The sequence below is a fragment of the Trachurus japonicus genome, chromosome 19, assembly GCF_045865225.1.
Source record: "Trachurus japonicus isolate A0001 chromosome 19, Traja_1.0".
NCBI lineage: Eukaryota > Metazoa > Chordata > Actinopteri > Carangiformes > Carangidae > Trachurus > Trachurus japonicus.
Window position 1 is genome coordinate 19,892,411 of NC_140925.1, and position 26,494 is coordinate 19,918,904.

Sequence of the window (26,494 nt, forward strand, 5' to 3'; positions counted from 1 at the left end):
AGTGGGATTTACACGTCAGCTCTAGGAAAAGCACACGTGGTACCTGGGAACACAGTTTGTAAATATGCGTAGTCATGGTGGTATGGTGGTGATGTTTACTATTTAGTTTTACATTATCTTTGTCCATCAGAGAGATTGTTTCTGTCTGATCAGCAGAGAGGACGCTGGCTGGTCCCTGCCTCTATGGTCCCTGCCCTCCTCCTCCTCCTCCTCCGCCACGCCCCCTACTCTTCCTGCCGACAGCGTCATTACGTCACCCTGCATCCGAAGCACACAGACCAGTCGCAGCCATTTTACTCCGCGAAATAAACTTCAATCTCGTCGCTGGGGCGAAAAAAGGAAAAAAAAACAGCAGACAGCTCCGCTGACGTTCATGGACATCTCGTTGTGAAGCAAACCTCGGACGCAGGCAGTCTGTCTTCAAGTCTCCACGGTTTAGGTGAGAGCACGGGACCCCGAGGCGGCGCTGTCTTGTTTTTAGCATGTTAGCCCGGGATAGCTAACCCGAGCTAACTGGCGAGAGAGTGAGGATGTGAGGAGACTGTTGGTGCAGGCAGGGACACGGGCAGCAGACACTGGCTGGGTGAGACTACACAGTGGAGCTTGGACAGGGACTATTTGACTCTAACTTATGTGAGATAAGTATTTTAATCCCTGTTATGATAGCCATGCAGGCGCCTCGTCTTCTTTTATGACCGCCGCTGTCTGCCACTCACTCACCTGTCAGATTTTAAGTAGCTAGCCATCGTTAGCTTATCCCACACCCACCTCCCCAACTGCGATAACACTAGCTGTGGGGGAGCCGACTGCCATGTCAGCCGAGGAGACTTCCCAGTTTCAGCCCTGTTAGCTAGTTTGTTTTAAGTCGCCATGTGCTCTGCTCATGTGTGTTTATTCCAGCTAACAGTTAATTACTCTCGAGCCCGGATGCTCTCTGGATGTGGAGGCATGACATTTCAGTTTCAGTCTGAGTTGGTCGCACCATCGAGTGGCTGGGTATTAAGCAGCCCCCCCACCACCATCACCACCCACCCGCCCGCAAGAAAAACCCCGATGATGTTATCGTGTGGAAGCGCGGAGTGAGGTGAGGTAGTGCTGCAGCAGATCCAAACAGGTCGCGGTCTGTGTGAGTCATCCAGACGGCCCCAGGATGTGGTGGTTTCGGGGAGGGGGGGGGTGGGACACAAAATGCCCAGTCCACACACGCAGTCTGTCATTAAAACGTGTGAATTATTAGCGTCGACTTAAAACGCCGTTCATATGGTTGGATGGCAAAGTAATTATCCCAAGGGCTGTGGGCCATGTATCCATGTGTGTTTTGCTTATTCCAACCTCCCAGTGCAGTATTGGTTTGCAGGAGGCTGCTCACATCACTGTGTGGAGTGGGTTTCCATGTCACTCCCTGGGGCAAATCAAGGGAAATTGAAACTGGATACCACAATGCAGTGAGACATGTTTGCATTTCGTACACCAAATGTAGGCTGGTCTGTTTTTTCCCCTTGCAGTGATTGTGGTAAATCAGACTCCTACTGAGATGCAGGGAATCATTATCACTGACATGCTAGAGTTATCTACTCTTTCGCAGGAAGTCTGCACCGAAGCACACCACCCTGGGCATTTTATTCAGATTTGTGTTCATTTCTCGAAAAGCTGCTTTACATAACAAGTCTTTGTGCCTCAGAGTTGCAGGCAGCAGAGCTCTATTAACATGTGTCTTCTCTTTTCACATGAAGGCTGTTGAAGTTTGTCTATGCAGCTGCCCAACTGGACTTTCTTATCTTAGGTGTGACTGTCCCATGGTTTTTTGGCTGCGGGCCATCCAAGCCTTGTGGGTTATTTTTTGTTTCATGGTCCAGTTCCTTTGTACTGTTTTTGTAGGATCTTTTCAGAAAAGTCCACAAAGGCAGCCAGGAAGGAAACAACACCACATGTGTGTGTGCGAGAGTGTTTGAACAGAGCAGAGCACCGACTTCACTCTAGTGAATGAGCCGCAGTGATGACATCATTTCTGTCTTATCTCTGGATAAAAGCAGACATTTTTTTTGGACAAGACATGGTCTATTTACGGCTCAGAAAACTTCACAGTGAGAGCAAAGTTCGGCACAGAGTTGTTCTTCATGTTACGTTTCCTTAGTTCCTACTGCACATTAGGGCTAAGTGATAGTCCTTTATTTTTATAATGCCAATTCACAGTATGAACAGTATTATTTCTTATAACACAAGCACAATCCTGTTAGATGTTAATTGCCTTGAGCAGTGATACAAGTTATAATTCTGTTCAACGTCCCAGTTGAGGAGATTCCCAGTCACTCAGGGTACAGGATGTCTCGTTCCAGACAAAGACTTTGACTTAGGGTTGGGCCTATTTTTTAAATATTTATTTATTTTAGTTGTGTAACGTCAGTGTTTCTTCACAACATGTTTTTTTCATAGACAGTTGTCAGTGGTGTGTTTTATGTCCCTTAAACAGAAACCAGACCCACTTGACTGCCGGTTGTTTAGCAGCTCTCGGGCCGTGGCTGCAGATTTCAGTTATCTCTTGCTGTCAGTTGAGGGAATGAGTGTGTGAATGTGAGCGCTTGAAGCTACTTTATCACTGCGAGTCTTCACAGCTAGGCCTATTTGTAGTAAAGTTGACCCCATGACCTCTTCCCGTCAGTATGCCGAGACCGGGAACTGGTGACTTCTCTGTGTTTGTTACTGAAGAGCTCTGCGGTTCTAACAGTTCCAATTCTCTCAGACGGCTGCGCAGTTGTTGGGATTATTTAGTGAAAAACACTGTTGAGAAATATTTGGTTAGTCTCTGAGTATTAAGGGGAAAACCCAGCAGAACCCCAACCTGCTAATGCTGCAGATATGAAAACATAAACGAAACTTGAAGCCACTGATTGTTGTCGGTTTATTAGAGCATTCACCATGGTTATTTTGTGTGATCCAAGATAATAGTGTTGCATTGAGCTTCACTCCATTGATAATGTGCGAAAAATAACTATAAATCCCCTCTTAAAGCAGAACAATGCAAGTCGGCTGGAAATAGCTCGCTCCTTCGTTGGTTTCTCTTTTTTTCCCTCTCCGGAGCTCCCCCACAGTTCTGGTAGGCACATGTCACTGTCGTAAAAAAAAAAAAAAAACTCGCCGCCACCACCTCCGCCCCCTACACGTGCTTATGTTTACTGCTGTTTGCTAAGCCCTGCTAACACCGAGCTAATGCTAACACGGGGCTAACGGAGCTAACGCTAACACGGAGCTAACGCTATGCTAACACGGAGCTAACGCTAACACGGAGCTAACGCTAATACAGCCACACACAGGCACAAAGACACAGACATACACACACAGGAATAAAGGTTCCAAAACGCGAAGGTGTGTGTGTGTGTGTGTGTGTGTGTGTGTCATGATGTATTACATTATCTTATAAAAGACCCATGGTGTGTGTATCTGTGTTAGCATTAGCTCCCCGTTAGCCACAAGCTGAACTTCATCAGTAAACATTTCATGTTTCCATGGTTTCCTCCGACTTTCCGAACTCAAACCAATCACGATTCGTGACATGCATGACGTCATATGCGTTCTTATCTCGTACTGCCGTAAGGCAGTTTCTCGCGATACTTCTATCCATTGACGAGATTTGTAACACCGAGACGGACGACTGATCTTGCAAGTGCGGTTTTCAGCCAGTGGGGGGGGTGAGCGCATTGGCCTAGACCCCATTCACTTCATAACAGGTCACTCAACCATCACAGTGACTCTGAGCCACAATAATTACAGCCCAAATCCTGCATAGTTCTGCTTTAAAGGGATAGTTCAACATTTTGGCAAATTTGCCCATTGCCATAATCTCTATAGTCATAGGAGTTGGTTCATTACCTTTAATTATCGGTGCATGTTGTTTTTAGACCTGAGGGGCAGAGACGTGAGCTGCTTGGCGAACACAATGGAGGTGAACGGTACAGGTCCCCTGTCCCTCAAAACTCGTCAAATACACAATCCAACAACTCCAAAACGCTCTCGTGGAGAAGTTGTGACCTGCACATTCACCACACAATGAAATAATCATGTAACATTACGAGACAGAGTTGTTTTCGAGGCAAATGCATAGCCGGGACTACATTCCAGATATGGCTGTGCGTCCACGAGAGTGTTTTGGAGTTGTTGGATTGTGTATTTGATGAGGGACAGGGGACCTGTACCATTCACCTCCATTGTGTTCACTGAGCAGCTCACGTCTCTGCTCCGCTGATCTCAAAACAACATGCACTGATAATTAAAAGTAATGAACCTACTCCTATCACTATAAGGATTATGGCAATAGGCGAATTTGCCAAAATGTTGAACTATCCCTTTAAGTGAAGTCTGTTGAAAAATGGCACTGCCAGTGTCCCACAAGTAAAACGTCTCATTTGGGAGTGTGTAAAGAGGAAGTATTTTTAGCTCCTCGCTGGTGGAGCAGGGATCTGAGGATGTCATCATCACTTAGTTTATTGGATGTTTTCGGGCCCACACAGGTTCCTTCCTCCGTGTGAATTGTCCAGTATTTTCAAAATCAGCTGCCACCTCTCTGTGGCAGCTGGGCAAAAGTCCAGTAACTCCTCTCTCTGTTTTCCTCTGTAGCTGCACAGACGCTGATTGAAAATTAACTTGTGCTGCCACTGACTCATGCTCCATGTGTCCCTGCCTGGCAAACCCCAGTATCAATTTGTCTAGAGAATAATTCTTCGCTCAGATGCGACGAACAGCTGTTTGTTTTTGTTGGTGTTTTTGTGGCGATGACTTTCTTCATTAATTTGTCATAGTGACATTTTGAGCGTACCACATGACCAGTTGTTGGCACCATATTTAACAAGAAGGGAAAAAAGGCTGGGTGCTAACAGGGAAGGGATCGGAGCATTTGTTAGTTTCTCTGTAGTTTCAGGCAGCGTACATTGTTGATGATTGACATAAGCACGGGCAACTGCAGTGACCTCATGTGTTATCTGTGCGCTTTTTTAAATACCAAACACACCCAGTGGCAGAATAACACAGCTCTTCTTTGACTCGTCATGTAACATATTTGTCAACTGTCTGAAACATTTTTATAGCCGTGACCTCACGTTTGTTGTCGAAACCTGAGTGGAAAAGTAAAACTGTATTCACATCTGAGAGCAGCAGATGCCCACACCTTTTGATTTCAGCGGCGTGTTTATACATGTTTTTGTGTGCGTGTGTACAGAACGTATGCATTGGCCTTTGATGAAACACATGGTACTTGTTGCCCCCCCGTGCCATTAAAAGAACAGTCGAGGGCAGAGCGACACGCAGCGCCCGCCATCTGGATCTGCTCTTTGATTCGGCCGGGCCAGCGCCGCTGTTTATCCCACAACGCCTCGTCAGCCGTGACAGTTGTTTGTTCTGCCCCCTTTCTCCTGCGCACTTGTTCACCCACCCTCAACTCACCCCCCCCCCCCCAGACTTCACTTTGCCCACCAACACGAGCACACACACACAGCGTGTGGTTATGTCTGTAGGAATCTGACTGTTGCTTTCTTCTTTCTCGTGTGTTTCACTCAGAGCAACTGAAATCCATCCATCAGAAGCACTTAATCGTTACAGATTTTACGATGCTGTTGTCAGGGAGGAGCCCACATAAACAAAGATTACAAGCACAATATCAGATCCTGTGTTGTACAAGACCATTATCTGCCCAGAGTATCTGTAAACTGATCCGTCCAATCAAGCCTGATTCAGTTATCGGCTCTGTGCGCTAGATGCATGTCCGTCCTGAGAGCTTCTGTGTGCAGCGGATCGATTCTTATTCAGAGTGTCTCTCCTTCAGACGGCACAGGGATGATACATTACAGCTCATCTGTACCCAGATTTTCTATTGTCTATGCATGGATGATGTTCTTCCTTTGTCATATTGATGACTGCAGGTTTTTTTCTGAGACTGTGAACATCCATTTTCAGACCTTAATGCACCATTCTGGGCGTGTGTGTGGGGAGGATGTTTCATTCAAATATTCATAAGTGGCACTTGTGTGTTTTATTCTCTACAAATCTTCAAACGCATCTATTTCAGCAAAAACAGCATTTGGTGCTGTGTTTTTATTTCATCATGTTTTAATGGATTTCGGTTTTATAGGGCTAATACCTCTCCAGTTCTTCTCTAGTGTTTATGTCTATGCTTTAAATGTTTTTTTTAAATGGGATGTTTCAAATTACCATCAGCAGTGGTTATTTGTTTGGGATGAACAGACAATGAGCCTTGAACAGGCAATACGACAGGACAGAGACAGAAAAGAGTGGTAATTGTAGTCGTACTAATGTTAGAAACAGAAAATCTATGAAAAAGACATCACAGCACTGAACAGTGTTGGATTTTGATGTAATGATGTAGAAGCGCTGGACGCTCGGTGTCACAAGATGTGACCAGAAATAAGAGAAATCTCTCTCTCTCTCTCTGTGTCTTTAGCTCTGGCTTCACTGTCTTCTCTGTTCTTTGTCCCACCAGGTTTGACTCCATGGCTTAGCGTCACCCTGCACAGCAACTAGCCCAGACGTCTCTCTGCTCTGTCCCTGGCTGTCCTCTGTTACTACCGGTAAGAACCTACCCAATGATGATTTACAGTTAGCCACTCAAATTAATGTGTATATACTGCTACTAATTATTACTACTACTATTATTTCTTTTGTTATTATCGCTCTACAGTATTGACAAATGTCTCCTGTACCTGTAAATATGATGTAATTGGTTAATTTTTATTAAATTGAACACCAACGTTTCCATGCAGTCAATATTCAGGTTAAGGTCAATATTCCGGTTTCTGAAACATTCAGAATAACCCGTTTACATGCGGGAGCAAACTGGGTCAATAACGTAATTGTAATCAATTGGGATATCCCGATCAAAACAGCGACGTACGGACAACGTTGTGACGCAATGTGCATCATTTCTGCTTCTTCTTCCTGTATCCAAAAACAACAACAACAGCAGCAGCACAGCGATCTCGTTATCCCGGTACTTTGTACTGTCTACAAAAGACATGATGGTCATGTCTTTCACCACTTATGAAGTGATTTGTTTCCTCCTCGTTCCAAAGGTGTGGTGTTATCTTGTGTTTCGCCATGTTTACAACAAGTAGTTCCTGTTCTCAAAAGACCAAAAAGGGTTATTGGTGCTTACATGGCTGTACGCAACCGGGTTATTAATATGGTTATGAAAGGGTAATTGACTGCATATAAACGTAGTCACTGATTTTCTCTTTTATTTGATCCCATTTAACATGTAGGAATTGGCAAGTAGGTTTTGCCACAGGCACACGTTTTCTAATCCATTAGATGGCGGGCCAGAACATAATCAAAAACAGATTTAAGTATCTGATTGATAAAAATGCAACTGGAGTACACATTGTTTTTGATCACATATAAAGCCTCTCCTCCTGTCGGTCTGCGGGGAGAGAGGAACAGCTCTTGACGAGGGTTAATGTATGCAAACAGTTTTACATGGCCCGGAAAATTCAAAGTAAAAGCCAGAACAGAGCAGGATGCCTGGTTTGATTGTGATCTACAGGAAGTGCTTACACATTAATACAGATGCTGTTACTGGAGGTCTGGTCCTGCACTTCTGTCACAGAAAACCCACAGATGTTGAACAGTGTGTAGCTTGGTGTGTTGGTGCCACTTAATCACCATTAAGGGGCCAGAAAGTGGCTGTGGATCTGGGGCCAAGTTTTGAAGAGTGGAGGAATTTTCAGGCGGTGGCCAGATCTATTGTGCTCTAATTCAGATCAGCAGTAAAGGCCAAGTGAACTGGGATTGACTCTCATGGAAATACGTGATGTCTGGATGAAGGAGCTAAACGTACGTACATACCCAAAATGTTACAGATGGAGCAGGTTACTACCAAGTGACTGCACGCCAGAAAATTATAAGGCACCGTATCTAGTTTAGTTTAGATTAGTTTAACTTGAACTTTATTTTCCTACTTAGTGGAAATTTTTCTTCAGCTTCCCCCACATAAAATTACACTACAAACAAAAGACGAATCACATGAAACCTCCTCCAATACCACACAGACAAACCATGCAAGTAGGCAAGAAATGACAGCAGCAGTGCATTAGAATAAAAACTGAAAACCTTTTAGAGCATATACTTAAAATCAGGTGCATTTATTTGCTTAAAGTGCTTATATGGCACATGGAATAAAAGATTCCCTGCATATATTCCTGCTTGCCCTTGGGACCCTGAATGGGAGCAGGATCTATATGTCCTGACTATGAAATAACTTACAGTCACTTTATTTATGATGTCTCACTCTCAACTATCAGACAAACTTAGCCAATACTCTTATTCCAGTCAATCAGATTTGATCCTTTCATGCAAATTTTGTTGTTTAGACAAAACTGGAAATAATATGGAACTTTATTTCTGTCTCTCTGAAAATATAAAATCCATATTTTACTGATTTATGTGTTTGAGTTTCTTTATTCCCTTGAAGGAAGTCAGATGGTCAACAGCTCAACAAGGGCTTATGTTACAGTTTTGTTTTTTTAGGGAGATGATGATGATGTTCGGTGTGAACTACAGCGATCACTGTCGTCCTGACCTCCAACAGAATAAACTCTTCAAGAGCTGGGATCATAAAATTTAGATGGAAACCTCAAACCTAAGAAAGAGCAGCTTTAGGAGCCCAGTATGTGTCTTTACACAAACATACTTTAATGTACTTTTTAAAGCTCGGACAAGAAAAGCGAGCGATGATAAAATACGCTGGTATGTGTTGTCTTTGGATTCAGAACAGCGTTCGGCAACCAGAATGACAACATTTACATGTGCTGTAACCAAATGAGTCTGCGTCCCAGAGTCTTCAACTGTCTAATGGCTTTGGCACTTAAAGGGCCCGCAGGGGGAAATAGAGACAGCCATAGGAACACGGCGGCTCTCGGCCAAAAGCAACACATCAAGACAGTTGGTAAAGAGTACTTATGTCCAGGAATGGATAGTGTGGGTGCTGCTGGAGAGCGATAAATAGCATACATGTTCAGACTGAGCAGTCTGTCATCTGCTGGTTAAGAGGCCGTTGGGAAGCCATGGATACTAAAGTGTTTGTTTTGCTCCCCGAAATGTTTCCGTTCCCTCTGTTTGAAACCGCCACAGCGACGTCATATTCCAGATTATGAAGCCCATCTGAACAGAGAGAACATTCATGCGCAAACTGGCGTTGTTTCTCATGAGCAGCGGTTTGAAGTGATTATTCAGTATAATGGCCAGCCCAGCTCATTTAATGAATAATTTGGGCTGCGACTGAGCTCTTCCAGATGGCTGAAACGAAATGCCACCCTTCGCATTTCAGCAGTCGGGCGAAGTCGTCATACCAACAGGATGATGATGATTATTCTGAATTACTGGTGCTCAAGAGGAGCCCGCAAAATATCCCTGAGTGATGTGTTCCTCCTGTGTGAGAGGAGCAGAGCCGCCTTCACTTTTTTCTCTCCCTAACGCCTCGTTCTCGTGTCCTTGTGTCCACGCAGGTAGCAGCGAGACATATCACAAAGGGACGGTAACCAGCACCACTGTCGCTTGCCTGGGACCCTCCCCTACCCCACCCCCACCCCCCCACCCCCCGCCCCCTCCTGAGGCAGGATGGATCCCCAGGCTTCCCAGTGGCATCTCGCACCAGCGGGGGATTGTGGGATGTCGGGTCTGCTGGTGCCCAGTCCCCAGAGCGAGGCGGTGACCCATGAGATGGAGGAGCTGTCACTGCAGCCCACACAGAACCTGCCCCCGCTCAGCGAACGCAAAAATGGTGAGGACACGCCGCTGCACAGGCGCTCAGCCGTGTAGATACATGAACCCAGATCACACATTAACTCAGCTCCAACAACAAAATACCTTTTCTGTCTCCTCCTTTGACAAAAACAAAGGAGGTGCCTCTCAGGAGGGGATTCAATTACACTGGTAGAGAAATACATGAAGAAGATTGAAATTGAGATTTTCTGTGGCAATTTCACCCTCATAAAGAATTTGTTAACTCCTTCTTCTTCTACAACTACTACTTTTACTACTACTATTACTACCATGTTTAAGACACATCAAATACAAACAGAATCTGTTAAAACATTAATTCAGACAGTCAGACAATTACATACAATATATATGAAGCTGCAGCTCTTTATGTCACAGCTCTGGTAGCCTGTTGCATTGTGGGTGTTACATACTGAGCTACAAATGAAAACATGTTATTGTGTCACAGTTTTATGACATCATGCTTTTGTTCTGTTGGTAAGCTGGCATCATTTAAGTCTGTATCATCATCATCATCATCATACTCATGCTGTAATTAAGACTCTTATTATTGCGACTCTCATTAATCTCGTAGCATAAAATGATGCTATTGATATTATCAATTGGGGAATTGGCATCATTTTCTGTCTCTTGGGGTCTGGAGCATAAAGATTACATCACCACCATGCTTTTAGGTAGAATTATGATTCACCATCTGAATGGCACCTCTTCCCACAGATTTAACTTGTGGTCAGATGAGTAGTTTTCCTTATGTTTGCCTGGACACAGCCTGTCGCTCACAGCTTTCAGTGTCGGTGCAGTTTAATCACACACTTTAATTCCTGCATAAATATGACGATTGAAGGAACATGTGCTTGACAGGCTCCTTGAATCGTCATATTTATATTATAAAAAAGAGTCTTCAGTCACCTCCTCCGTCTTTTCCTCTGCTGTGCATGATGAAATGATCTTCCTCATGTTAACCAGCCTGTGTGCTTCTCATCACCCTCACGCTGCCTGCCGGTGTTGTTTTGGCTTCCACATGCGAGTGACTCGGACACTGATGGATGGGCAGACGACTGCGAGACTTTGGGAGCCGGTTAGATTCGCTCTTGCGTTTGCCAGTTCCTAATCACGGCTTAGATGGCGTAGCGAGATCTGTGGAGTTCAGTGCTAGTGATATTGATCGCCGTGCTGAGAAAAGATCTCATTTGTCTGATAGAGTCAACAACAGGCTGTTTAGCCAGAGAGCTGTTCCAGACTGGATTAAACACGCTCTGGATAAACGCAGGGATTTCAGGCTTTTGTGCACAGAATCCTGCGTTTGCTGCACTGTCTGCGGGAGAGCGCAGTAAAACGTCTCGACTCTCGACGGTGGAAAATTTCTGAGGCATGTCAACAGTAGTAGCTCACACTCATCTTGGCTTTTGTCATTTCCCCTCCAGTAAGAACACACACACCTCATACTTTCCACCCTCTAAGACATCTCCAGCACTTTGCCAAGCGCAGATTCCCTTCCCTCATATTGGTTTTAACAGGCAGGTGTTAATCTGTCCACCGTCATGACAGGTGGGGGTGTCGTAGACCACTGTAGACATGTGAGACTGCAGCTCAGGGTCCGGGTCTGTCTGTCTGTCTGTCTGTCTGTGAGGAGGGGGAGGGGGGAAGGAAGTGCTGCTTTGTCAGCAGATCTGAGATGCCATGGTGCAAGACTTAAGTTAGTGGTGACAGGGAATGAGAGTCAGTCATAAGAAATAACAGGAAGCCTGTTAATACAATCAGAGAGGCTGGAAACAACAGTTTTATAAAATACAAAATGCCAGTCACTGGCTCAGGAAGGCGAAAGTTTTATTAATCGAAAAAGTTTGGGTATGCAGGAATTTTGAGAAAATGTTCTGATTAATTTTAATAATATATCTGTATATATTACTATTACTGCACTGGGTGTCTATTAAAATGGACAGTCGAAGGCAAACATAGAGCCACAGAATGTAGAATTATGAGAGGACATAAAGTACTGAATAATACCTGTAATAAAAGTAGTTTGACAAAAATTGTGGAGCAAAAATGAAATATTTTTGGAATTCAACTTTAGTCAGATGTTTTAAATAGTGAGTCATCTCTGGGTTGAAAAGTAGGGAAACAAATGGCCCATAGGACGTGATAACTTTTCTTTTCTTCTTTAAAGGAAGATTGTGACATTTTGGTAAATACGCTTTTATTGGCTTTCCCTCTGAGAGTTACATAATGCATACCACTCTGATTTACCTCTGTGTCTCAGCAGTGCAGTAGTTAACATGTTGCATAGTGCAAACGTGTAAGGTCAGTTGTTGCTCTGCATTATGTGCAGGATCTTTTGGCTGGAGACAGACAGACTTGAAGGTAGCTTCAAGACACTACACCTACACTTACAAGTTTCTTAGCAGTTTAGCAAATAAATGTAGCTAGTTCTAAAATTGCGGAAGGATTCCTGCACTAAAGGCATCATGTGATTTGTGGTTGACCTTTTTTTGTTATGTTTGACTCCCAACCTCTGTCATTTATTGACTACAGGTGAAACTCACACATTTTTATGTTGAAGCCTGTGTTTCCGCCATGGACCAACCGAGCAGGCTGATGCATACATGTGTATCTGTGTCTGTGTAGTTTAATGACTCAGGCGAATCATTCACCGCTCTCTCCTCAGGTCGACATGTGTTTGTCAGGCTGAGCAGAGTTTTTCCCAGAGAAACAGAGGACAATGACCCAGACTGGAAGTCACTGTGAATCACCTCAAAGTAAAACGTCCTCTCTGCATACCTTTCTTCAGCTATCCACTGAGTGTAGTAGGGGGTGAAATGCCAGCCCCCACCCCCCGTCCTCTGTCCTCTACCTGTCAAAGATTGTTTGTCAGTCTTTCTGCAGCAGCCTGTGTTGTTTCTCTGGAAATGTTTCACCACAGCTCTAATTGGAACTAAAGTTTCATTTTTTCAGGCTGGGGGTTATGACGGGTTTGCGTATGATGCAACCAGTGGTTTATCTTGATGATAATGAATGGACACATGATTGTTGAGACCAGCTGCTTCCTGTCGGAGCAAGAGATTGTGTTTCACTGTAATCTTGGACACGTCCCTTCCTGTAAATGGAGAAGTATTTGTCCATGCGACCAGTGTTTAATAGGTGCACATTTACACGACTTTACGCGAACCCTCCTTTTGTTGTCGGCCCACTTCCGAAAATCAGGTTAAAGCTCTCAAGTGCTTCTGCTGCTGCCACGCGGTTCGTCTTTCAGCACGAAGCTGCACTCGTTGTGTTTTCAGTCGGTGCTGACTCATGTTTTTAACTGTCTCTCACTGGTTACAAGCTACCAGGGGACTCCTTCACATCTGGCCGTGTTCGGATCGCCCACAGCCAGAAAGTACCCTATCACAGACTGGCTGAGTGAGAGAAGGGGAGGAGGGGGTTGTGGCCCTGTATTAAAAAAGAAAGAATAAAAGTTAGGGAGGGATAGAGAAATAACATATTGATGCTTTGATTCTTCGAAGTTGCAGTGCTGGATTTTCATTATTCAATGGATCATTTTTTTGAGTTTATATGAGACATATTTTGGACTTGAATACAAAGGCTGTCTCACTGGGATCAATGACTTAATCAGTGAGTTGTGTTCTGGACTGGAGTACAGGACCATGGCCTGTATGGAGGTAGATACACTCAGCAGCTGCTGTGCTGCGTTCAGAGCACGAGCAGGTGAGCACTCCTCTCCGATTGTTGTTGTGATGCTGATTGGTCATTTCCAGTAGGTTAATGCTGTTTCCAGTTTGTCCTGGGAGAGTTGGAGGTTATTAAAACATAAGTAATGTGGGCACCAGCTCTATAATCACATCAACATTGATATTTCATTTTGAATTAAATCAAGTGGTGGTGGGTGTCTTTATTTACCTCTGTTAAATCATCTGCCAGTGTTGTGTTGTTTTTGAGTAGGAGTGGTTGAAACATTTAGGCTTTAAGGAGCTTTGTGAGCAAATTTTAACAGAAAGTTACAGAGACACAGTTGGAAACGCCACTTCATACTGAAAAAGTTACTGAGGACTGAAGTTGTTCAAGGCGGAGAATCAATATGTGGCGGTCAGTGCTGATATTGTGGTGGGTTGCCACAAATTAAGGGTGCTCGGTTCCATCGCCCACTGGTCATTATTAGCGGATATTTGTTCTGAACAGTTTGATCGTTGGTTTCTGCCGAGGCCGTTCACAAGTGCCAATAAGGTGACGCTAATCGAACGAGACAATTTCTCTGTGCACAGCTAAACCGGTTTTAACGGCTTCAGCGATCTGACAGTTCAAACAAAGAAAAAGTGATCAATTCATGATACATTAAATTTGTTTTATTTTAAACCCCTCCCAGGTCAGCAGTGCCATAAACAACATCAAAGGATGTCTCTGCTTTGGTTCTGTTTTATAATATTTTTCAATAAAATGTCAGTAATGAGTAAATTTACCAATTTTACCATGTTGACAACAGCTGTTGTTGTGGTTTGCATGGTTGTTGTCGGCCCTCTACTTCCTATCCCATGATGCTTTGGTTTGACGAGCCAGAGTCTCTATTCCTGACTTGGTGTGTGTGTGTGGGTGCATCTGTGTGGCAGCTTTGATTGTAAATGCACCATGCATCTATAGATGTATACTGTCAGGGCAGAGCGTGAAATAATCAATGTAATGATTAATATGTAGATTCTCTTTGTGCATTTGAATGGAAAAATGGACTCCAGAGAAAATGCAAATTGTTTTTAATGTGTGTTGCTTAAAAAGATTTTTACTTTTGTCTATGTAATTGTACAGCTGAAAAGAGAGGTGTGTAACTGCAAGGGTCAGAGGTTAGTAGTTACAGGATTAAAGTAATACAAAAAAATACTTTTTTGATAGTTAATCAATAATATTGGAAGATAAATAAGAAGTCTTTGAACAGGCTCCTGATCAGTGATCAATAGCTTTCAGTTCCTGTTCAGAGCACCTGAACTACAAATGACTTGGTGTATGGGAAGCGCTGCATTATATGATAATGACTTTATTATTAGTGCCAGCCTAATGACTAGAAAGCAGGATATGAGTCATCCGTCGGGGGTAGAGAGAGGTTAGTGGTTACCTCCTCTGGTTCAATTCATTTTCTTCCTTTTTCCATTTTCCCTACTTTTATTTCCTGTATGCTGCCCTATCAGCTTTCTTCCTTCAGTTTTCTCCTTGATCAGTTTTTTTTCTATAACATTTTCTCCTCTTTGCCTCCAGTCCTGCAGTTGAGGCTTCAGCAAAGGAGAACCCGGGAGCAGCTGGTGGACCAAGGCATCATGCCACGTGAGTACCAACCCAGCACCGCTCCATGTGCTTCACTCTCAGAAAAGCTAATGTGGAGTGGGTGGGAGTGTAATTGTAAATGGTAACAAAGTGGGACCACGGTTCACACTGATAGCTGAAATAATAAACATGTTTACTCTCTGTGTTTCACATTGTTTGTCTACAGTATGATTGTGCTCCAACTTGTGCATTAATGTAAACATCATGTCTTATAGCTCTCAAGAGCCCAGCGGCATTTCATGGGCAGATTCGCAGCTTGGAGAGAGCCAGGGTAAGGATCGTAGTTTGGAAAATAAAGTGTCAAACCTGAATTTGAGAAGTAGAGGGCTGGAGGAAGTGCACTGTGGGGGTTTTAAGTTGCTTGCCGCGGCAGAAAATAATAGATCATGAAAACGAAGCTACCTTACTGATGGCTCTGTCGATACTTTTCTTTCAGACCGAGAATTTCCTGAAGCACAAGATCCGCAGTCGTCCAGAGAGAGCAGAGCTGGTCAGGATGCACATCCTGCAAGGTACTGAGACCTCTATAGTTAACAATATGTGCACGTATAGTTTTGTCTAGTTGTTCCTGTGGACCTATTAATGCACAGGAATAGAAAGACTTCTCACACTGAAGCATAAAGAGTTTCCTCCTACTGAAAATATGGTCAGCAGCAGGGGGGCCATGCAGGCAGGAAAATACTGAAGGACTCTAAATCCTATGAAAATGTTCAAATATTTATTTAACATTTCAACCAAAACTAACTTGAATTTGGCATCAGACGTACTGCTATGAAGGAATTAATCTTTACCAGCATCGCAAACAAGCCGACAATCTACCATCTGACATGATACAGTGTGACAGATACTCGGCGTGACTGTTTGTTTTCTTCGTCCTCCAGAGACTGGAGCAGAGCCCTCGTTACAGGCCACCCAGATGAGGCTGAAGAGGGCCCGGCTGGCCGACAACCTGAACGAGAAGATCGCCCAGAGGCCCGGCCCGATGGAGCTGGTGGAGAAGAACATCCTGCCGGTGGATTCCAGCGTCAAACAGGCCATCATCGGTGAGACGAGACCCGGCAGGAGAGATGTCAGCGTTTTAGTTTCTGTGGTCTTTGAGGGATCTGACACAGAGGACCTGTCCTGCATTTTGTTTTGTCTCTCAGTGGGACAGGTGAACTATCCCAAGGTGTTGGACGAAGACAGCAGTGACGCCCTGTCCCCGGAGCAGCCGGCCAGCCAGGAGTCTCAGAGCTCTGTCCCCTCACCAGCACCAGAGACGCCCTCTCCAGCTCCTGCACCGCCACCACCACTGCCCAGCCCCATCATCCAGGTTAGAGAACCAGCACCAACTGGTCTGTTCAGCATCCCCAGAATGTTTTTGTAACTTGATAACATTGATATTGGACTTTAGGGTGTTTATGAGAAGTTGAGTGTTTGTTTTGCAGTTCTAAGTCTCTTTATGTTTTTCTTATTCAGGCCGTCCCTGTTGCTACACAACCAGACTTTATCAAAGTGATTTCTCCCAGTGAGCCTCCCGTCAGCCGCCCACCTGTCACCCCTGCTCCCTCCAAACCAGGCCCGACGCTGGTCAAAGTAAGGACAGCACTTCCTCTCACCCGTGAATGCGGTGCCGTTGGACAAAACTCGAATGTTAAAATATTCCCTCCCTCCAACAGCAAAGCCAGCAGAAAACGCCCTCGGAGAAGAGCCGCAGCAAGAAGGGCAAAGAGCCGAGGTCCAGGGTGAAAAAGCTCAAATACCACCAGTACGTTCCTCCAGACCAGAAACAGGAGGCCAGCGAGGCGCCCATGGACTCGTCGTACGCCCGACTCCTGCAGCAGCAGCAGCTGTTCCTCCAGCTGCAGATCCTCAGCCAACAGCAGCAGCACTACAACTACCAGACTATATTACCAGCACCACTCAAGTATGTATATGCAGCATTACAACCACAAACTGCAAGTTGCATCTCCCAGTAGGAAATAAATAACTGCGCTATATTATTCATACACAGAGTTCTGCTTCCCCCACCGCTGTTGTAATGCGTTTTAATTTTAACCTTTATTTTTTTTCCCTCTAATCTGGTCTGGCTCGCCTCCATCACTCTTTATCTGAACACGCCTGAAAGCAAGCCAAATATTGTTGTTTTCAACAACCCAGAGGGCCATTAGCTAGTTTCCAATAACAACTCTGTGTCTAATCATATTAATAACTAACAGGATGTTGTTTCACCAGCTGCTGTTTTCATATACGTCCCCTCAGTGGCGGCGTGGCCGAGCTCTCTTTGAACTGTGTACTGTGGTTTGGTTGACTGGCTTTGTTAGTGAAGCGCACGGCACAGGATGGAGGCTCTGTTCATATTGGTAGCAGATTTCCTCTCTCTGTATCCTCTCTTTCGCTCCTCTCTCTTTCCAATTATCTCTGCAATAATACCCTTTTGTCTTTTTCTCCCACCTCCTCTTCCTCTCCTGTTTCTGATTCATGGGAGTCTAAATAATTTCCTCCGCTTACAATGATCTCAATGTTTTTTTGTGTCTCCTCCTCTCTGTAGATCAGTGGCAGAGGGTCAGAGCAGCGCCGGCAGCAGCCTGCCAACCTCCATTGTTGTGTCTTTGCCCACTGCCCCTCCGCCTCCTCCTCTGCCTTCAGCTCCGGCTCGGCCAAACAACTCGCTCTCTAACCGCAAGCCAGGAGTGCTGCCTGCCAACCTGGAGGAGATGAAGGTATTTGGAAACCCATTTGTACCAATAGTGCCCCAGCAGTATAAAAATCATTGGAACAATCATAAACTACAGAGTCTCTGACCCTTGTGGCTTTACGAGCCTGCTCAGCTGGTCAAACCAAACTGTATCAACTTATTACACTAATAATAGAGTGTTGAAATCTGACAACTCTACACTGAACAAGGTTTTGCCCTGGAAGTTTGACTCTATATTTTTACCATGTGCTATTCATCTTGGAGTTGTGTGAGAACTATCACCTGTGTCACATTTTAACCTTTAACCTGTAGGATTATCTTTTTTTTTTTTTTTGCTACACATTTTGCTACACATTTTTCACACCAGCAGTTAAAGGAATGTTTAAATATTTTGGGAAGTTTTGGGATTATTTGCTCTCTTACCAAGAGTTAGAGGAGAGGACTGACATCACTCTTATGTCCGTGCAGTAAACATGAATACAATAGAATGGAAACTTTATTTGTTTGAAACCAAAGGGTAACAGAAATGTATCTACAATGCTCAGACCAGAAACAGCTAGCTTTGCTTGTAGAGTTGTAGGAAAACAAATCTGTTGAGTCTGTACAAAACCTTGAGTATACAAGCAGAAAGTTGTGTTTTTTTTATTGTGGTTATATTGTTATTATTATTACTTATTCTGTAGGTCAAAGATTTAATGTGGTTATTAGTTAGTGGATGCTGGTAGGTGGATTTCCTTCTAGTCCCCTGTTCAGCCTTTATGCTAAACTAACCTACATTTCATTTCATTTCATCTTTTTTATTCAGGCATTCCATGCCTGGAAATGAGCAGGATGAAGATAACTTACTTCCCCTGCCCCTTAATCATTTCCTTTTGAAATTAACACATGCAACTCTGTTATGGCCAATGACTTCCTAATAAAAATAAATAAAACATTAATCATAACTAGAGCGACTACCTGACCATTCCATATTTTTTATATATTTAGTGAGCAGATATGAGAGTGCTATCTGTCTCTTAACATTTCCAACTCTCTCTTTAAAATCACCTGTGTTCTCCTCCAGTCGTCTGAAATGACTCTGTTTATACGTCTGCAGGTGGCCGAGCTCAAGCTGGAGCTCAAGCTGCGCGGTCTCCCCGTGTCAGGGACCAAGACCGATCTGATCGAGAAGCTGAAGCCTTTCCAGGACAACCCCCCCACCTCCGCTCCCGCCACCGTTCCTCCTCCCGCCACCACCTCCTCCATGCCCATGGAGGTCACCACCACTACCACCGCCCCCGCCGCCTTAGTCGTCCCAGTCCAGCAGGTGGCTACAGAGAGCATGAGCTCGACGCCCCCCGTCTCACCCATCCCCTCCGACCCCTTCATCCTCCAGCAGCAGGACGTAGGCATGTCTGAGGCTCTCGAAGCACAGATGGTGAGCTCCGGCTCGGCAGGTCCGCGGTCCTCACCGCTCCCGCCTCTCCGCGTCCCGGAGGAGAAGGACAGGAGGCTGCACGAGAAGGAGCGGCAGATAGAGGAGCTGATGAGGAAGCTGGAGCAAGAGCAGAGGCTGGTGGAGGAGCTGAAGATGCAGCTGGAGGTGGAGAAGAGAGGCCCTCTGTCCGTATCACCCAAACTCACCTCCATGCCTGCTATGAGTCCTCTTCCTACTCTCCTCAATTCTAATGTGGTAAAAATGGAGGGCGCCGTCCTGTCGAACTGTTCGTCTACGACCACTTCCATCCCCAGCTCTGTCCTGGGCCCCCAGGCTCTCACCAGCCCCTTACCAACTGTGGTGAAGCTGGAGGACGTGACTGTTTCCGCCGGTAAGCCCATCCAGCTCCAGACCCAAACCCAGCTCATCACCCAGATCCAGCCCCAGGCCCAGCCTCAGGTCAGCACCAGCCCACAGCTCATCCCCCAGGCGCAGAGAAGCCCCAAGCTGCAGACCCAGGGCCAGCCCCAGCCCGCAGCCCCCGGCCTGCAGCAGTTCTTCATCAGCCACTCAGGAGGAGTCTCCCAGGTCCTGGGTCAGCCTCAGACCTTGCTGACCGGCCAGGCCGGGACTCAGATTCTCCTGCCAGTGTCACTACCTAACAACGCTACTGCGATCCAGCTGCCCAGCACCACTGTCAGCCTGCAGGTGAGATTTGGGAAAGTGGACATGTAGATGCAGGATTAATTTACAATGTTTTGCTCTTACATTGTGTTTTTTTTTTTCTGAATCTCAGCCTGTTCTCCAGGCCTCAGTCCCTCAGCTACAGAGCACTAAGATGGAGACAGCGCCCAGCCAACAGATGGCCAACCACAACCAACTGCTACAGGTGAGTGACGCCACATAACCAGTTTCAGACAGAAGTGTCTCTTGTAATGTGTCCTGTAATGGATGTTAACTGGAGAACTGCTGCTGCTGCCGATGTGGATTATATTCATGTGTGACGGCTACAGAGAGGTTGTGATGATGTTGTGCTTTTAGTTCCTGTTTTGTTACAACATCTAATGTCTGAAGAGCATGATCGACATGACTGGCCCAGCTTTTATTTTGGAGGGGTGTCGGTCAGAGGGAATTTTTGTGTCTTCAGTTATCCGTCTTGTTTTTGCTGTGCTGTTACAAGAGAGTCATCAGTTGGCTGTTTGGACTGATGTCATTGTGTCTCGACAGACTCTGACAATGTGCAATAATACTACTGGTCTGGAGAACCAGACTCGGCCTGAGCTGAATCCCCAGTGTTTCCTGAGAAGCTCCCCAGAGAGCAGGCTCTCTCCACGGGCTTCTCCCAACCACCACATCTCCAACGGGCCCATTAATAAGGTATCAGATGAGTAATTACAGCGAGTGGAGGGGGTCAGTTTAGTTCAGTCTTTACTAATTACGGAAAACGTTTTGAGATGATTAACACTTTTCTCAACTTGTGTCGGTTCAGTTCTTGACTCTCTTCTCCCTCTCACAGTCTCCCTCCCCGCAGCCGACCTTCATCCTGCAGCCCACATCTTTCCCTCAGCCTCCCAAGACAAGGGAGCCTCCCCGCTACGAGGAGGCTGTCAAACAGAGCCGCAACATGCACATCAACAATGTCTCACAGGTTAGACATCCACCATCCACAGCCTGGACACACACTGACAGAGCAGGGACAGCTCGGAGCTCCAGCTGCTCCGTCCTTCACTGAGCAAAAAAACAAAAACATACAAAGTCTGTTTTCAGTTTCTTCAGCCTTGAGGAATTGTTTCACTATCTTCTGTGTGTCTTCTCAGGTTCCCACGGCAACCAGCCAGCAAATGGACGACTTGTTTGACATCCTCATAGAGAGCGGAGGTAACAGGAAAACAGAAAACTGTGCTAACTCTTTTCACAGTGGACCAGAGCTCTTTATATAACAAAGTGTGGAGTGTTTTCAGTGTAGTGTCATTACTGTGATGATGATTTTACCACAGGGCAAGCTGCAGCTGCCAAGGCCTGTGCTGAAGCAGTCTCGAGTAATTCAACTAATATTATAGGGAAGATAGGAGGTGTAACATATACTGTGTACCCATTTTTTTTTTTAATTAAAAATATACATTCATTGAGTGTTGCCAATGGGCTACCAAGTACTCAGACAGGTTGAAACAGTAACAAAACAACTGGTTTCTTCCTCTGGTACAAATACAACCTTGTCTTGGTAGATTAAAAAACACTGTCACAATATCCACACTGGGTCTTATGGCGCTTTTACACTAGTGTGGTATGGCACGGCACGGCTCTACTAATTTTTTTGCTTTTCCACTACTACCTGGTAACTGGAAAACAGCCCTGGTTCCAAGCGAGCCGAAGTGATACTAAACGTGACGTCAGCCGACTGCCTTCCACTGATTGGCCAGAACGTCGTCACTGCTGGGAGAGTCGCGAGCGCCACTTCCGACACGAGAATCAAACCTGCTAAATTTAAAAACACACCAACAACAGCGCCCACTGATCTGTTATTCTGTCATGTGAGTTAAATGATGCTGTGTGGAAAACCAGCTGTGGTCCGTGACCGAGGTGCAGACGAGTGAGTTTGGAGCTGACGAGAGAATCGAAAAAAGAGAGAGACGATGTGGCAGCAACCGCCGTGATATGACGACCCCGCCCCCGCTGAGGAGGAACTATGATGAACTCAACTGTAATGGAAAAGCACCTAAACCGAGCTGTGACGAGCCGTACCGTGACTGTGTAGTGGAAAAGCGCCATTAGTGTCCGATAATGTTTCCTTGAGGCACTATTTAAAGTCTCATCAATTGATCTCTAAAAATGATCTGTAATGGTTTTCTTCTCACTCTTTTCCAGAAATCACACCCTTCATCCAGCAGGACGCCCCGGTGTCTTTCAATAAAACCCACCCAGTCACAGCCAGTATCACCACCCTGCCCGTCAACACCGTCCTCTCCAGACCGCCTCCGCAGATCCACCTGGCCCCTCCGCCCAGCCTGAGCCCCGTCATGGACCCCAGCCTGTCCGGCCTGTCCGGCCTGTCCTCTCTAGCCACGGACAATCAGCTGGAGGCCTTTCTGGAGGGGACGCTGGCTGGGACGTCGCCCGCCTCGGACCCGCGCACACAGGGCCTGATGGAGGAGCTGCAGGCCCAGCTGATGGAGCAGCAGCCCTACTCGCCCATGGACACGTCGGACCTGTCCTTCTGCGACTCCTCCTCACCTCCTTCCTCGATAAACATGGGTCTGTCCGACCCGGCACTGGACAACATGGAGTGGCTGGACCTCACCATGCCCCCGGGTCCCGCCGGAGCACTCACTCCGCTGGGGATCCCATCAGACTTCCTGGACACGCACGACCTGCAGCTGCACTGGGACTGACGGCGGTTTGGGTGAGATGGAACGACGGAGGAGAGTTGGGCTGATCCGCTGAGCCGCGAGCGAGAGATGGATGGATGGATGAAGAGAAGAAGAAAGGGAAAGATGGCTGAATTTAAACATTAAAAAAAAAAGGAAACAAATGAGGAAAAAACCTGGCACCCGTGTGCTGTTATCACTCTGTAACAATACATCCAACCATCTGTAATATTCCCACTAAACTACAGTGAGAGACACTGTACAGGCAGTGCACTGACGGAGCTGAACTACAAGCAGGAGTTTGCACAGCTTTAAAAAGAGGACCCGTCGTCACTAAGGAGACTGATAAAGGGATTTTAAACAAAGAAGACTTTGATTGATGTCGTGATTTTAATGACGCTTTACAGAACGGAGGAGACAAAGCCAAATGAAGACTGGTAGCATGTTTGTAAATACTGTTAAACCACACTAATACACCGTGACTTTCTCTGGGTCAGAGCCTGAGCACAGCCCGAGATTGTCCAGTTATTCCTACTGGAGGTTTTTTGCTGGTGTCTGTTTTTACTGTGTTAAGTGCAGTAACTAAATGTGTAAAAGGCTTCCTATAGATGACATGTCGACCTTTAATCCACTGAGGCAGACTGTGCCATAAGAGGCTATAAACGCTGGTAGCAGCAGAAAGACTACAGACTAAATCTAGTTGCGATTTAGATTGTTATTGAAGATGCGTTTGAGTGTCGTCTGGGACAGGAGTTCTTTAGGATGTCAGTGCTGCCTCACCTACTGACCACTTCACCGGGGGAAAAGTCTGAGCTGCTTCAGCCTGTCTGAGGCACCAGACGGTCAAACCCGTCTGTTCCCTTTATGATTCGAAGCCAGACGTTGCTCAGTCAGTCGCTGAGCCAGGTTTTTAAAACTTCCCCCCAGCTGAGAGGAGGTGGAGCCTCTGTTCACACTGGTCCACTCTACTTTATACTGTAGATTACATGTGTGCTGACTAATCTGATAACGTCCTATCAGATGTGACTGTTTTCCCTCTGACCTATGCCCCCCCCCCCCCCCCCCCGCCTGAGGTCAAACTGACGAACAAAAGACTCGACTGCAGTCAGATGACGAGAGGAGGAAGCTCCTCCATCATTCGAGAGCTATGCACTAAAGAGGCGGAGAGATCTAACGCCGCGCCTCATTCACCTCAGAACAAAAAGAAATGTGAACTTTGCATATCCAAGGTGATCGTCAATATGAAGTGATCAATATATCCATGATTGTGGTCAGCGTAATCAAGTGGCCAATCACAGAGATACAGCAGTTGTTGTCCAAGTCTCTTATTTTGAATGTACTTTTGAAAAGATATTTAAAAAAAAAAAATAGGACTTAAAAGTTGGCAGCTTTTTTTCCTCTGAACATAAACTGACAAAAAAAAAAAACAGTAAAAAGGGAACAAATGCAGACACACAACCATAATAGGTGTGGACTGTGTGTATGCTGCAAGTTATATTGAGAATTAAAGATATCTTTGGAGACAATGAGCTTTATATCTAGCTGTCCTACAGTATCCCTGCACTTTGTCTGTGTGTGTGTGTGTGTCTGTTTGTTTGTCTGTGTGTGTGTGTCAGGGTTGGAAACCGCTGCAACACTAGCCAACAAAGGTGCCAGTTAAAATGACCTGTAGCTGATCAGTCGGGCCACTTCACCAGGCAACATCTGGCCGGTGGAACAGTCTGATCATGTGACGCATCAGCTGCTGCAGCATGTACACGACGTTCGCTTCCCAACCCTGTGGCTGTGTGAGAGGCAAGCATGTCTGTATGTGTGTGTGTGTATTTGTCCTCGTCCTCCTGTCTCTTGCATGTACATCCGTGCGTGTCTCCGTGTGCATGATTGTATTCACGTTTAATCTCTGGGCTGTTTCAAGCCCTCCAGTCATATCAAGAAAAAGTTTCTAATATCTATCAAACCCAATCATTCGCTCTGCAGCCGCCGTAATTCCAAAAATGTAACTCTTCAAAAGGCTTCTGATGACTGTTGTACTGTTTTTATCTGTGTTGTTCAGTGGGTGTGATGCAGTCAAAAACGCACAGACACCTTTGAGGTGTGACATGCGGCGGGGCTTCAGTGAAGAGGGCTCAGCTCCTTTTAAAGCCGTGATTAAATATAAATGTTTATTGTTAATGGATTGCATCATAACCCACTCACTGTATGGTTTTTTTGTTTGTTTGTTTTTTACCTAAAAATTGAGTTTCTGATTTGGGCTAAATGTTTTTTTTGGGGGGTGGGGGGGTGATACAGTTTCACTTAATGGCACTTTCAAATAATGTTGCTCTTTTTCTAAATTCTCTTTTTCATAAGTCGTGGTCATTGAAATTGACATAATTAACCACTTGATTGTGTTGTAACATCTGTGGGCACTAGAGGGTGCTCGCTGTCCAGTTGTGGAATGACAGCACATTTATCAGTGGCAACTGTTACTTCAGGGTCATTTCTAGCAGAAGAAAAAGTAAATAAGGCTGTTATTTTGTTTTTATTTGTTTGTAATTTTTCATTTTTTTTGCATTCTCTGCCTGTATAAATGCTGACTTGCTGTTCACATCAGCAATAATGTGGAGACCTGAGCAAAATGACAGAGAGCCCTTCATGTCAACACTGTCTTGTCAACAAACTCTCACGCTCTTACTGCTGCAGGCAGACACGTTTATCATCAGATCAGGTCGCGACGCTTGGATGTCCCACTCACATTGGACCCCCATGAACCAGTCGGCCAAATACTGTACAGACCTGCTTCTGGCCTGTGTTCTGTGTTGTACGTCGTCGCTGTAGCTACCTGTGTGCAGGTCTAGTTGTGTTTCTTCTTTATTTCCACATTGCTGCGAGTGTTAAGTTCAATATAGGATAAACAGTAAGAGTCACTAGTTGATTTATTTTTGTGTATCCTAAAAGAGGATGTTGAGTTAGTTGTGTTTTTTTTTTGCTCTCATATTTTGATATTTTGTTGTCTAAATGGCAGTGGAACATATTATCATGTTTTGTTATGATTTTTGTTTTTTGAGTGAAACGTAAAAAGGAAAACACATTTTATTCTTGTTTTCATGTTTGTGTAAAATCTGTAAACGGATATTTCATGTGTATATTTTTGGTTTGCAGAGTTATTTTTGGAGTTTTGTTTTCATTTGATTTTGCATATTGGACATACGCAAACCTCTTGGCTGCAGTAAATCCACATACGATTTACACTCTATGATGTGACACCACTTTAACCGTCGGACTCGGTGGCCGCTCACTGGCCAGACAGGGATAGCTGAAAGCAATAATGGCTGCTCTCCCTTGATATACTGTACTGTATGTCAAGTCCTGCCTTGAGTTTATTCATGGACTAGCCTTTACTGCATCAACAGTAACATATTAGTTTTTAAAGCTGAGAAGCACATCATATCTGAATACCTAAGTGAGGGCTTGTTTGAGAAACCCCTCTGAGGTGTGTGGAGGCGCCGCCAATCAGGCCTCTGCACGTCGACCTCGGCTCTCCTCGCTCCTGCTCGTCCTTCGCCCGCCTTCGCGCCGTTTACTGTCGTGTGTGTGCGTTGTGTATTTCCAGGTGGAGGAGCCGAACTTAAGAACAGAGCTCCGAACAAGATGTCTCATTACTTAACATGTATTCCGGGCACATTAGTGGAAGCACAGGTGAGAGGCACCGAGGTTCTCCACCCTCATCAGTTTTTGATTTAGAATCTCCATCCGTAGCCGAGTCTCCTCTCTTATCTCCACCACCCATGCCATGCCTCTTGTTGTTTGTAATGCCATATGTTTTGCACATTGTGTATATATTTATATAGATGTAATGCATATTTTTATACATGTGTAACATCCATTGGCTCTCCATTTTGTAAATACTCAAAAAGATGTATATAAGTACTGTATGCCTTTACGTGTCAATAAAATTTGGTGTACTGTGAA

At 45.2% G+C, this 26,494-nt stretch overlaps 1 protein-coding gene across 1 annotated transcript; it reads left to right on the forward strand.

Moving 5' to 3' along the window:
* The first annotated feature begins 247 nt into the window (after positions 1–247).
* mrtfba (myocardin related transcription factor Ba) lies at positions 248–26,494 on the forward strand. The gene is made up of 17 exons (XM_085760882.1): positions 248–439; positions 6,488–6,575; positions 9,507–9,781; positions 15,019–15,084; positions 15,300–15,355; positions 15,521–15,596; positions 15,966–16,127; positions 16,230–16,396; positions 16,543–16,659; positions 16,743–16,990; positions 17,615–17,786; positions 18,858–19,886; positions 19,975–20,067; positions 20,406–20,555; positions 20,695–20,826; positions 20,996–21,056; positions 22,044–26,494. The coding sequence occupies exons 3-17, from the start codon at positions 9,619–9,621 to the stop codon at positions 22,565–22,567; spliced, it is 3,216 nt and encodes a 1,071-aa protein (XP_085617008.1). The 5' UTR covers positions 248–439; positions 6,488–6,575; positions 9,507–9,618; the 3' UTR covers positions 22,568–26,494.